The sequence below is a fragment of the Podarcis erhardii genome, assembly GCF_964252035.2.
Source record: "Podarcis erhardii genome assembly, chromosome: 4".
Classification (NCBI taxonomy): Eukaryota; Metazoa; Chordata; class Lepidosauria; order Squamata; family Lacertidae; genus Podarcis; species Podarcis erhardii.
In genome coordinates, this window is record NC_138508.1 from 29,017,991 (window position 1) to 29,031,764 (window position 13,774).

General features: G+C 42.8%; 1 protein-coding gene across 2 annotated transcripts; it reads right to left on the reverse strand.

The window, feature by feature from the left end:
* Positions 1-2,333: 2,333 nt before the first annotated feature.
* N4BP2L1 (NEDD4 binding protein 2 like 1) lies at positions 2,334-13,028 on the reverse strand. 2 transcript variants are annotated; one of them, XM_081860771.1, is made up of 5 exons: positions 12,586-13,028; positions 7,548-7,675; positions 6,177-6,265; positions 4,171-4,247; positions 2,334-2,623 (listed from the first exon to the last, which is right to left on the reverse strand). In XM_081860771.1, exons 1-5 carry the CDS (start codon positions 12,825-12,827, stop codon positions 2,380-2,382), a joined length of 780 nt encoding a protein of 259 aa, XP_081716897.1. In that variant the 5' UTR covers positions 12,828-13,028; the 3' UTR covers positions 2,334-2,379. The 2 variants fall into 2 exon arrangements, with proteins under 2 accessions (XP_081716897.1, XP_081716898.1); XM_081860772.1 differs by lacking the exon at positions 12,586-13,028 and adding an exon at positions 12,083-12,331.
* Positions 13,029-13,774: the final 746 nt, after the last annotated feature.

The following is a 13,774-nucleotide window of genomic DNA, read 5'->3' on the forward strand; positions in this document are numbered from 1 at the left end:
GGGAATCCTGCAGGAGCAGAGTATGGCTCTGAGTAAAGTTTTTATGACCTTGAATCCTGAAACAAACAACTCTGCTGAATGCACAAAGGAGACGCATGATAAAAATTCTGCAGCTGAGCAGGAAGAGATGCCTTTGGAATTGACAGAGAAAAAAGAAGGAGTTCAGACACTACAAGTGGAAAATATCAACCAGGAATCTGCAGTGTTAGAGTATGAGCAAGAAGACCTCTGGATTACAGACCTGCGAAAGATGAGAAAGAAGAAGAGAGAAGCCCCTGGAGTACTTGGAATATTAAAACTAGAAAGAACAAAGCAACATGATTGGGACTTCTCTCTTGAGTATGGAAAACTAGATGGTCTTTCGCAGCAAACACTCTTCAACATTCTGGACGAAAGAAAATATGATGTGACTCTGACTGAACTCCTTCGGGGTCTTAGGACCATCAAAGAGGACTACCAATATAGTTGGCAGAGAGGGACTGACAGAGAATCAGACGCCTCGGACGTGAGGAATCCGGGCTAGAACTATTTTTTGTTTGTTTTCTGGACATTTGTCTAGGAAGGGACAGAAACCGGGGCAGGGGGGGGAGAGAATAGAACTATAAAATGTTATGTTTTGTTTTACTTGGTCAATGTGACCTATAATTAATATAATAAAGGGAAAATTTGTGAAGGGGAAGTTAGATCGACCTTAAAAAAAAGAAATTAATGATTATAAGAGAATTGGATAGTTGAATATAGATAAACAAAAGAATTTAATTTTTAAAAGCAATGTGAATATCTTTAAGAGGTTAGGTAAGAACTTGCTGAATTAATTTTGGAATTGGGATGTAAGAGGAGGGGGTGGGGGGAAGTCAATGAAAGTGGGTAAAGAAATTTAGGGTATGTAATTGTATTTGTGTGTTTGTTTGTCTTTGTCTTTGTGTGTGTGTCTGTTGTTATAAAAATGTAAAAACCCAATAAAAATTATTTAAAAAAAAAAAAAAGAGAAAAGAGGAGGCCCCATTAGCTAACGTGGTGCTTCAGGTTAAGAACAGTTTCAGGTTAAGAACAGACCTCTGGAACAAATTAAGTACTTAACCCAAGGTACCACTGTAGTTTCAATAAGTACCTACCCTTGAAGAGCTTTTAGATGGAATGATTAAGCAAATATACTGAGTAGTATATTAGATGAAACAATTAGATGAAGAGAAAAAGCACGACTAGAGAAATTAAACTAGCAGGCTGCAAAAAGGCACAAATAACACTTGGCACTGAGCGTTAACAAAAGTCACAAGAGTGCCAATTGCTCTCATTCATTTCAGTTAATCTCTAGTTCTAATGGCCACTGAATTTAGGCAGGTTTCCTTGCTCTACCCACCTTTAGCATATGCTACTACCAAACAGGAAATTGATGACTACCCAACTCTTACTGTGGAGCACAGAAGAACTAATCTGTTGTCAAGATTAGTTCCTGAATTGTTCCTACGGTTGCAAACTATTTGGTGTGTGTTTCAGGAATCATAATAATAAAAAATAGGGTGAGCAATGACAACAAATGGGGGTCTAAATAAAGCTCCTCATTGGTTTCAGCAAGAAAGGAAATCTACATGATGCAAAAAAGGAGGTGAACTGCAAAGTAAAGAAGCAGATGTGTCAAAGAAGGTAAATGGCATAAAAATGAAGCTAAATTAATGTGGAATGTAGAAAAGAAGGTGTTCCTATGAAATGCAGATCTAAAACTTACATTTTAAAACTTAGGTACAGAAGAAACTAACATTTTAAAATTTGTATACTGTAAAATTAATTATTGTGTCAATATTTACGGAGGGAAATCTGTTTACATTCCCACAGCCTTGTATACTGAACAATTGATGGAAGTCAGGGGAACTGGAGTTCTAACTGTTGCACTATACTATGATTAGCAATGGTACACTAATGATATGAAATATCATTTGTGTGCATCCTTACCAGGACCAAACATTGTATAGCACCACTATTAGCTCGATCTGCGCAGGGATGCAAATTCCTTGGCGCCCCCCCCCCATAGTATATGAGCACAATGACATGGAGATCCTTTTCTATGTTGCTGCTAAAAATTACTGTGGGTTCTTCATTATGTTTACACTCCTAAGTGTGAGTAATCCTGTCAAAACTGCATGCATATATATATATATATATATATATATATATATATATATATATATAAAATAGCCAGGTGTAAACATGAGTGAAGAAATATAATCTGCATCAGAAGAATATTAAAACAGGGTTTTTAACCTCCAAAAGAATATATGGAGATTTAAGAACTAAATCTAGCCCAATAGAAAAATACAAATATTTTAAGCACAGAATTCCTGAAGGTATAAAACAAAATTTTATACAACTTGATTAAAAACTCTAAAATACTTCGTAGAAATCATTTCTCCTACTAAATGATCTTTCATTTCTGGAGTTGCTGTTAGCTCTTCTGTTGGGGAATGTTGAGTTCACATGGGAATAACCAGTATCATAAACGCCATAGGATCTACTGAAATGTCTGGCTGGTTCTTCTGAATGAAGCACATCATGAAAGGTAACGTCATGCTCATATTGCTCCTTCATCCTCTGTATTGTCTCTCGTGGAACACCATGGCCATTCCGTCTATGGAATAAATGTAAACATATACATAAGTATATTTAGTTAGCTACATATCCAAACAGCATGTGAATACCAGCAATCATGTGAACTGCTCCTTCCATTTTCATGACAATCTAGTTCACAAATTAACCCATTAATGTGTGTTCATGGTTTGGAACAGCATTGTTGATATGAGACCTAAGAGGTTAAGGGCAACTATTCCCTCTAATAGCAAAAGAGAAAATGGAGAGTGCAGTATCGATTATAGCGCAGGGTGGAGCTCTCCACACTGTAACACGCTGTTGCAGGTCCCACTCATCCATCTACAGTGGTGGCTCGCAAGACGAAATTAATCCGTTCCGTGAGGCTCTTCGTATAGCGGTTTTTTCGTCTTGCGAAGCAAGCCCATTGACAGCTTAGCGGATTAGCGCTATTAGCGGCTTTTAGCGGATCAGCTGATAAGCGGCTTATCAGCAGATCAGCTAAGCGGCTTAGGGCTTAGGAAAAGGGAGGGAAAAGGGAAAAAACCCCGCAGGAACTCGCAAGACATTTTCATCTTGCGAAGCAAGCCCATAGGGAAATTCGTTTTGCGAAGCGCCTCCAAAACAGAAAACCCTTTCGTCTAGCGGGTTTTCCGTCTTGCGAGGCGTTCGTCTTGCGGGGCACCACTGTACTAGCTATCACAGGTGATTAGTCCTGACAAAAGGAAAGCCAAAATGGGGCCACAGATACACAAGAGGGAGGTAAAGGGAAATTTTTATTTAAAAAGGAAAAAATAAAATCTCATTGAGAATTGCCCTGTTTGCTTGAATTGCAGATTGTCAATAAAGGAAGAGAATGACAAGAAAAGGAAGTGGTTCATGTTACAGGATGAGCTGGCTGTGTAAATATATCTAGCGTTACAAAGGAAAGAATAAATAAAGGGGGGATTGAGTTATTGCTGGGGAAGTGATAGATAAGAAATGATATATGAGCAACTATCCACTCGTTGATCATGCAGGGAACATGCTGAAAACTGCCTGACTGCAATACAGTACGCATGTCCGAAAGGTGGTTAGTGTATGTAATATGCCATAAAAGGTTATATACCCTATGCAATGTCGTGGTTGGCTGTTTTGAATTCTTCCTATCTTTGAGAAGACTATAAATATGGTTACAGCAGTACTCCCACCTTTTGCAATCATAAAATAAAGTCTTTCTTGACTTAACTCTCTCTCTCCGTGGCAACTGACTTTCCAGCCACAGACCCTCAAAAAGGAGAAATCACTTCAACTTCAGAGGTATCTGCATGCTCCACAGACCCCAAAGTTTTGCAGAAGTACTTTAAAAAAATTCCAAGGAGGCAAAAAAACAGTCCAGTAAGGACTATGGTGCACAGCAATGAAAGGCTGTGCATCAGATGAAAAAGCAGAACAGATCTGGTGGTAGAATGGAAGATTCTGCAAGAGGGCATGGCTAGCTGGCATTCTGAACAGGTGAGCTCCTGTTAGAGGTTATGCTATAGTGCAATGATTTGTTGCAGGTATCGCTTGTATTCTCATAGCAGCTAAAAACATATGCAAAAAAACTACCTGGTTAGTTCCCGAACATTGAATTTCCAGTGTGTATCTGGCTCTCGAAAAAGAACTTCATAGCTGTGTTCAAGTGCCTGATGTGAAAGAGTACTGAATTTGTAATCAAGTCACAATAAAAAGCTACTTTTCATGATTTACATATGCACAACACAACAAAGTATAAAAATAAAAAAGTATAATAAAGCATATACAGCGGTCCTCTGGATGCGAACAGGATCCGTTCCGGAGCCTCGTTCACATCCAGAAGCGAACGCAACCCGCGTCTGCGGGTCGTGATTTGTTGCTTCCGCGCATGCACATGACATCATTTTGTCGGTCCGCGCAAGCAGTGAAACCCGGAAGTAACGTGCTCCGTTACTTCTGGGTCGCCACAGTGCGCAACCCGAAAATACTTATCCCAAAGCTACTTGAACCCGAGGTACGACTGTATAATTAGCCTTAAACTCTAGTGAGACTAGTTCAGTACAACATGGCCACACTATTAATACCATATATTTGTCATGTCAGTAAATCTCAAAATCTTGTGCTGTCCTGCAGTTCAAAATAATTTACCTCTTTTAATTCCATAAGATCTCTAAACATAAAGCTTGCCAAGGTAAGTTAGAAAACAAGATTGCAACAATTTACAACACTATCACATATTGCTGCCCACTTCTGACAAACATTCCTTCTCAAGAAAAACAGCAAAGCCATGCAATAGTATAGCAAATTATGTGCTCTTAACACAGGTGATGAGCTACGGATGTTGAAATAGTTGCTTCATTAATAATTTAGAAGCTGTCAAAGTTTTATTAACCACACACAAAGAAAGGGAAATTAGCAGACTGACCTAATTCTAGAGTCAGATTCCAAGGTGATTTTTTTCAAGTGATTTTGAACTACAGCAAAAATATACCAAAAGTTATACAGAAGCAGGGGCAGAACGCACATCTCATTATGAGTGATAGGCACTATCCTACCAGGTTCCCAGCACAGTAACCAAACCATCTCCAGATGTTAGCTGGAGGCAAGCGTACACTAATTGCAGTTTGAGAACTAGGATCCCAGCAATGATAATGCAATCTGGAGGAAAGGTACTCATGTCCCCCCTGTAACCTAGGAGTTACAGAGCATGCTCAATTCAGAAAAGAAGAATCATATAATATAGATTAAAGAGAGTGACACTCTTTCTGACTTGAAGGATGCTGTCCCATAGCCCCTGGGCACAGAACATGCTTTAACTGCAGAAGATCCCTGGCATGTCTAGTTAAATGGTTCTTGGGCAACTGGCTGTATCTTGGAAAGCTTTCACCAGTCAGAACCAATAATATGATTAACCAGTGGTTTGGTTCTGCAAAAAGGTAGTTTCATATGCAAGATCAGAAAGCTGATCACACAGACTGCATGGTCTATGCTCATTGAGGCATAGAAACCAGACCATATGGAAGATCAGCATTTTACTGGCACATCCAGCCACGTATTGTGCAAAAGATTAGGACCATTAGTGGTTTCTAAGAGTCAGATAATGTTAAGTGACCTAACCTTGAAAGGAAAACACAATGACTACCAGGGGTGCCCAAACTTTTTTCAAAGAGGGCCAGATTTGATGAAGTGAACATGCGTGAGGGCCGACCGAAGTAGTCGACCTTTTTTTTAGGATTGAAGTTATTGAGTTTTTTTAGGATTTTAACCCAGGAGATAGACTGCCACAGGGGCCAGATTAAACCGACCGGCGGGCTGGATTAAACCCCCCAAAATGGATTTTGTACATGCCTGGACTAAACAGAACCCAAAGAAGAAGGGAGCAAGAGGGGGTAGAAATCAATCCAGTTGTGGCACAACAAAATGTTCCAGGGCTTGGGCAAAATCTGTGAAATAAAGCTAATGTTTGAAAAAAAATGTTAAGCACATTAGAAGTTCTTCCCATTTTTCCACCTCTCTTGATAGCAAATAGCAGGATTATCTGCTCATTTCTGGAACCCATGGCTAAATATTAAGAATCACAACAGGTCAGTTTCCCCTACCATTATCACATATGGCTTCATTTCCCAAGCGTGGACGTTGGTATTATCAATAATAACTGGGGATTTCCCATTCTTCATGGCTTTACGTGCTGTAACATAACAATGTAAATGTTTTAAAAGACCAGACAATCAGTGAAACCATACTGTTACCTACACAGATGTTCTGAATCAAGTCTTTGGGGATTCGCTGTGTCACAAACAAGTACTGATGTGCTGAATGTAATGAGCAAGTGTTTTTGAAGACACAGGATTTACTCCATAATGTGCTTTAGTTTCAGTCTGTTGATTTCCACCCATATTAATGTCAGGCAGGAATATACTAGCCACTGCAAGCAAGGGATATAAAGGGAAGGAAACACTGGTCTTGGATAAAAGAATTCAGGCTGCTGTAAAAGCTGGGAAAGATTTGTGCCTTCAGCAGACCTGGCCTCTGAGAGGTGGTCGAAGGTGGCTAGCAATAGCTAGGCTCCATAATAAATCTGGTGCCGTCCAGAGGAGACACTGCACTAACCGTTACGAAGAACATGCGCTCAGTCACATACAAAATTAGAGATACAATGGAAATGTGGACTGTCACACAAAACTTTTGAAAACAAATTTCTCCTTCACGTAGTTATCTACATGGGAGCTGTGAGCAAATCCACACAACGGCCCAGTTTCAATGTACCTATTTCAGCTAATTGGGACAAGATATACAGAAGCCTTGTGAAGGCATGTGCCATGCTTGCTCCCCTCCTGCCTTCTTGGAGTGCTGCAATTAATCCAGAAAATCTTCAGTTATCCATGTTTTCATTTAACATCAGAACCGCTGAAACTATGACTGACACAATCTTAACCAATCTGTTCAAACCCAAGAGGAAGATACAACAAAGTTAGAAATAAAATGTGAAAACAAGTTGTTATTATTGTTGTTATTGTTATTCTTGTTATTTAATGGCAGTGGTCATGCTTATATTTTTAGTATTAAAAGTTTATTATCAGGGCATACAAATCTGTCTTTAGATATCTGACAGCGGAAGCAATGCCAACTGATTATAGAGCATATATTGTACACTTCATTCATTTGCTAGGAACTTTTATAATGCATTTTTTCTACATGTCCACACTAGAGACTCAAACATTAGCCCCTAAATAGCATCTCATTGTTTTCTCCATAGAATCATTCACTTGTTACTACTAGTAATTGACGTTTTGATCAACTCTGAAAGCCATTTTGAGCAAAATGAATAGCGCAGGTGCGACAAATAAGACATTCTCTTACAGCAAGGCTCTCTTCAGCTATAACTTTTTGTAGAAGAAAACTGCTGAAGAGTACAAGGTGTAGATAGGAAGCAAAACCTAACACACAAAACTAGGAAGGGCTGTACTTGCCTCTCTTTTGGTTCCATCTATGTGCATCTTCTAGAGCATCAGGATCAAACACATATGTGCCGTCCTCTGCAGAGAAGTAGTCATCAGTGCTCAGAACAACTGCACTGGGAAATTCATGTTTCAGTTGCCTGTTGAGACCAAACAATTGTAAGGAAGGAAAGGTCAAAATTTCACACGGATTAGTAAGTATAACCATTAGAAGTGAAGTTTTTCATTTTCTAACCACCATCACCACCCTTCAATTTAACTGGGGCCCAAATGTTCCCTGTGCACTTTTAGAGGAATCGTCAAATGAAAATAAAGCACCATTCGAGCAAGGGTTGAATTACCAGCAAATTAACCCCCCCCCCAATTTACTGCAGGAGAAAATATTTATTAATAAGATTTTTATACCACTTAATACAATAAAATAAAAACCACCTTTAAGCAGCTTGCATTAAAATAAAAACACAACGTTCAATGAAATTTCCAGGGCGTTTCAGAGAGCTGCTTCTACCACAGAAATTGCCAGCTTCCATGTTGTCACCCAGTGGCAATATGCTTAGAGGCATGGCCCCCTTGAAAGATCTTAAAGGTTGGTGTGGTCTGTATCAAGGGGGTTGATCTGTAATGTATCCTGGTCCCAAGTTTTTTCAGGCTGTAAAGTAACATGCGTGTTTCTCTCCTCCCCCTGCTCCATGGGGATTTGAGTCTCAGTCTCAGCGCGTCTCCACTCCTCCACATGCAGCTGCTGGGTGACCTTGGGCTATTCACACTATTCTGAAGTCTCTCAGCCCCACTCACCTCACAGAGTGTTTGTTGTGGGGGAGAATGTTGATGTGGTCTGTATCAAGGAGAATGTTAGCCGCTTTGAGACTCCTGAAGGGGAGTGATAAAGCGGGATATCAAATCCAAACTCTTCTTCTTCTTCCTGCTCCTAGTCCTATACTGCCCTGGGAAGGAGAAGCTATTATAACAGCAAAGGAGCAATCATCCAGGTGCAGTGTTAAGACCACAGCCTTTCAGGGCAGGATAGCAGTCCTCGAGTCTGCTTTTATAGCAAACTGTGCAAAATCCAGTGCAGGTGGGTATGACTGGTAGGGAAGCTTGACATGAGCCAACAGTGTGACGCGGCAGCTAAAAAAGCCAATGCAATTCTGGGCTGCATCAATAGGAGTATAGCATCTAGATCAAGGGAAGTAATAGTGCCACTGTATTCTGCTCTGGTCAGACCTCACCTGGAGTACTGTGTCCAGTTCTGGGCACCACAGTTCAAGAAGGACACTGACAAACTGGAACGTGTCCAGAGGAGGGCAACCAAAATGGTTTGGAAACGATGAGGAACGGCTAAGGGAGCTGGGCATGTTTAGCCTGGAGAAGAGGAGGTTAAGGAGTGATATGATAGCCATGTTCAAATATATAAAAGGATGTCACATAGAGGAGGGAGAAAGGTTGTTTTCTGCTGCTCCAGAGAAGCGGACACGGAGCAATGGTTCCAAACTACAAGAAAGAAGATTCCACCTAAACATTAGGAAGAACTTCAGGACAGTCAGAGCTGTTCGACAGTGGAATTTGCTGCCAAGGAGTGTGGTGGAGTCTCCTTCTTTGGAGGTCTTTAAGCAGAGGCTTTACAACCATATGTCAGGAGTGCTCTGATGGTGTTTCCTGCTTGGCAGGGGGTTGGACTCAATGGCCCTTGTGGTCTCTTCCAACTCTATGATTCTATGATTCTATGAAGCTCTATATAATCAATAAGGAAACTATAGCCCTCCAGCTGTTGTTGAACTCCAACGCCCTTTAGCCACAGCCACTGGTCAGGAACGGTGGGAGTTGTAGTTCAACAGTAGAGGGACATAGGTTCCCCAGTCCAGATCTATGTATTACATTCACAACAATATTTTTAAAGGACACTGAATGATAAGGACCCAGTCACTTAACCAGTTTATAGCACTTAACCAGTTGGACTTAGACTCACTTTGATATGGATGAAGCAGCATCTGTTCAATCCAGACCCAACTTGTCTACTCTTATAAGATACTATCAACAAATGCCGTCCATCCATCCCTAGCATAAAGTTTCCTCTTGACAGTAAAGGACAACAGAATATGTCAGACTTCTCATGGGAAAGATTTGTTGAAAAAGGTAAAGCTGCAGCAATGGAGCCTTGATGTCTGGAGGTGGAATGTCAAGGTATCATCTGCAATCTCTCAGCACAATAAAAGAATCCTTTCCCAAAGTGAGTTAAGCCAAAAGCGATCTAGAAAAAAAAGAGTCGAACTGCAAACTTTCATTTCTTAATTCCTTATCTTGTTGAGCAATGGCAGAGGCAGGCCTCAATTTATCAAAAGAGTAAAGAGAGAGGCCAGCAAGCTGAAATGAACTGTCAGGTCACATTTATCTCTAAGCTCCCAACTGTTTAATATATATGCTTTGCTTATAAAATGCATACTACTGTGGACTTTGTGCAACTCTCGGGTGCATTTTTTAAAATACTGCCCTCATTGACCAGATGCTTCTCTTCACACTTGCTATAAATTGTGCTTCCTTATCCTGGAGATGTGACAAGAAGACTAAATATCCAGGGGGTGAGGGAGGCGAGGGGAAAGTGCTTAACTCTTCCTTCACCCTTCACTTTTCAGTCAGCATGCCTCCAGTATGAACTCTTCAGTTCTGTTGAACCAGAACCATGTCTTACTAATAGAGTGAGATTTTTTTGCACTTCCTAAAATCAGTGAGATGTGAAACCAGAGCCAATGTTTCCATGATTGGCTTGCCAGAAGCACATTTTGAAAGCCAATGAAATTAAAAACAAGCCATTTCCAAGCAGGTTCATGCAGAAAATCAAGAGCTGTGCCTTTGATGGTAACTATATGCTCTTCGAAGACAACATAACACCTGTGCTTGGAAACGGAGAGTAATATGAATCTTACCATTATACTCCAGTTCAGCTCAATTTACCTTTAGGGACGTGCAAGTTACAAAAGTTGCAAAACCTGCTGTTAGTCGTTGGTGTCTTGTTTCATTTCATCCAGTATGAGGTTTGTGACCCACCAAGCCACATATAGCCCAAAAGTGATGTAGAACAGGCCCTCCTAAGAGTTCAATAAATTTGCTTCCTGCTTTTGCTGCTGGCTTGGGAGGTCACAATACTTGGTTGGGGGGTGCAGCTTGTGTGCCACAAATCAGGGAACCCTGGTGAAAGCTACCTGTGCTGGAAAATGCTTATATTAGTTTAAGCCATCAGGAAATATATTACAGTACTGCATACTGATTATAGGTTTCTGATGTTGACTCTACTCAAATTCTGTATTAAAACGTGGGACATCACAAAGAAAACAAAGGCGCTAGCTGTTTTCCTTAAAGTGATCAAAACAGTTCTTTCCACTTCCGTTAATCATAAGAAAATGGTAACTGAGGGCAAAATCCAGAGTCATTAAAATCAAAGCGATATTTTTGTGACTGTGCTTTCAGTGCAATGTTGACTGCCTTCCAAAGTATCTTGTTTGATTTTCTCAGAATCAAGCTGAACCAAGGCCCTATGGGGATTGGGAAATTCCCGTCGGTAAATATTCATGTCGAAACAGGGAAATATACCAAATATATGTTTACAAAAAGAAAATATATTTAATTACTGGCAATTGCTCTTATCGCTCAAGGTTACACTGGTGGTAGGAACTGATAACCAATTAAGAAAACAAAACTGCAGCAACTCAGAAAAAGAGAGGGAGTGACAGCTGTGAAGGAGCAGTAGCAGCCACCACCCCACCAATTCTCTTCTTGTTTCCCTGAGCTATCTTGGAGCTCTGCCTTGACCTACCATGAACAGCCCCAACTTGTTTCAGACGTGCACCTGTACCTTGAACAATCTTGCAGGAGCACGTCTGAACCCCCAGAGACAAAGGTTTTTCCCAGCATGGTGGCATAGCTGTCAACCTTCCCTTTTTTTGCAGGGAATTCCCTTATTCCAGCGCCGTTTCCCGCTGCGATCCTGGATTGTTAGATATCCTGTAGACTGTCCCCTGGACAGGTAAGGCTGCTGATCCCTTATTTTCAAATCTGAAAGTGGACAGCTATGCATGGTGGTACAGTGACAAGGAAATACGCCTATCTAATGTCGACCAAAGGGGCCATCCTACTAGAAAAAAATAAAGTTGACCACACCGCTCTTTCCATCAACATGGAGCACGCAGCGTTTTGCTGAAGCCAGGGCTTCTTTATCCCAGAACCCTTCTTGAATGCCAAGAACCTGAAAACCAGAGGTAGTGGCGTCGGGGACCCGAGGCCCTCCAGTCGCTTCTGCACGCCAACTTCCACCAGCTTTGCCCGCTTTTCACAGAATCCTCAACGCATCTGGATGGTCGCGGGTTCCCGCGCCGATCAAGAGCCTCTGAGCATGTCCAGAGCGCCTGCTGAGCAACCCGTCTACCCTCCCTCACGGAGCTTCGAGGTGAGAAAGCGCGGTTTTCCCGCTCAAGACTTCGTCCCCGTCGTTTTACGACTCGAGAGCTGAAGGAGTCCTCTCTCCTTCGAAAGGAGAAGGGTGTGGTTTTTTTTACCTGGCCAGAGTACTTTTCCCGGAGCCGGGCAGGCCTCGCAGCAAGTAGAGGCTTTTGCTGAAGCGGCGCCTCCTGCGAGGGGGGCCCTTGCCTTGCGCGGGGGGCTGGCGGAGGCTCAGGCCTCCGAAGGCGCGGGCCAGGCTATCCTCCATAGCGGAGGAAAGGCAACAGCCGCCGCCGCCGCCGCCTCCTCGGGAAGCCTGCGAACCGACACTGTTTACACGGCTCCTCGTGACGGGCGCGGGCGGAGTCCGCTCTCTCCGCCCCGCTAAGGCGGGCGCGTCCAGGGGCAAAGGGGCAGAGCGCCGCGTTCCCCTCACAGGCCTCCCTCCACCCCCGAGGGAGCAGCCGCCTGGAGTCAAGGTTCAATCCCTAAAGCGGGAAGCAGGGCCCTCACGCGCGGGCCCGTGGCAGAACTGCGTGAGCCACAAACGGCGCACTCCTACAAGGCTATAAAGGCCTCCGCTGCCCTGCCCCCCCCCTTTTCCTTCTTCTTTCTTTACCTCAAGGCGTGCTTCTTTGTGTTATGGCATTGGCGAGGACAGACATGCAGCCTTGTAATGCACCGCGCTTTGTTTTGTTTTGCTTTTTTATTTTTTGGAGCATGGGTTGGAGGCCCCCGCTGGCAGCGCTTGCCCTCCTCTGCAGAGATAGGAAATGTTTTCCTGCAGCGAGAAGCGTTCGTTGCCCGCACGTGCGAGATGCAGCGGCTCTCTTTGCTTCGCTGCTTGCAGGCGCCTCGCATTCACCCGGAGGAGTGTTTTGTCCCAACAACAAGTGCTCTCGCGTACTGAGGAAGGAAGCTGCGGCTACGACTAAAATACCTATGTTTCGAAACTCAAAACCATGAGCACTTGCGGCCAGAAGAGCCGCCCCATTGCAGCTCTACTCGCAAGCAACCATTTCGTGCAATAGTGCTCGCTTTCAAGCACGCAGGTGTAGGACTGCAGCCCAAGTCATTAAAAGATTAAACAGCAGTTGCTTCTTGCAGGGAGGAGCAGAGGACCAAAAAGGCTGGCTTTAGAGCCAGGCCGAAATCCAGGCACGGGGAACCTTTGGCCCTCCAGAAGTGGATGAACTACAGCCCCCTTCAACTACAGCACAGTCGTGGGCTGTGCTGGCAGGGGCTGCTGGGAGTTCTAGTTAAGCCACATCTAGTGGGCCAAAGTTCTCCACACCTGGCCTAATGGATAAGGGAGAGCGTACCTATGGGCTCACCTACACCTAGGGAGTGGGCCTAGACAGGAGTGCTCAGAAGCCACATCCCATATGCTCAGTGCCCACACAAAAACAATTAGATAGTGCTAAAAGAAAAAAGCATGAAAGACATGAAGTCGAGTCTTCATAAGAAAATAGAACAAAGGTGCTCCCATTTATACTCCCATTTATTTTCAGGGGAGGTTTAAGAGCACGCCAAAGAGGAAACTGGACAAAAACTTTACTCTCTTAAACAAGAAAAGATCCAAAAAGAAACTCCGGACTCCTGGTGGCTAACCTATACAATATATTCACATATATTTCCCTCCCTTTTGTTTAAAGCAGGAGAGGCTAACATGTGGCTCTTGTGATGTTGCTGGATTGCAATCAACCCTGACAATTGGCCATACTTACTAGGGCTGAGGAGACTTGGTAGTTCAACAATATCTAAAGGGCCACAGGTTCCACACCTGGTTTAAAGAAGCTGTTGGTTGT

Coding starts and splice junctions, on each gene's coding strand:
- N4BP2L1 (XM_081860771.1), bottom strand. CDS start 12,827: ATGCGAGGCGCCTGCAAGCAGCGAAGCAAAGAGAGCCGCTGCATCTCG. Junction 7,676..12,585: donor ACAAAGAAGCACGCCTTGAG/GTAAAGAAAGAA, acceptor TGGTCTCAACAG/GCAACTGAAACATGAATTTC. Junction 4,248..6,176: donor TGAAGCCATATGTGATAATG/GTAGGGGAAACT, acceptor CTTTCACATCAG/GCACTTGAACACAGCTATGA.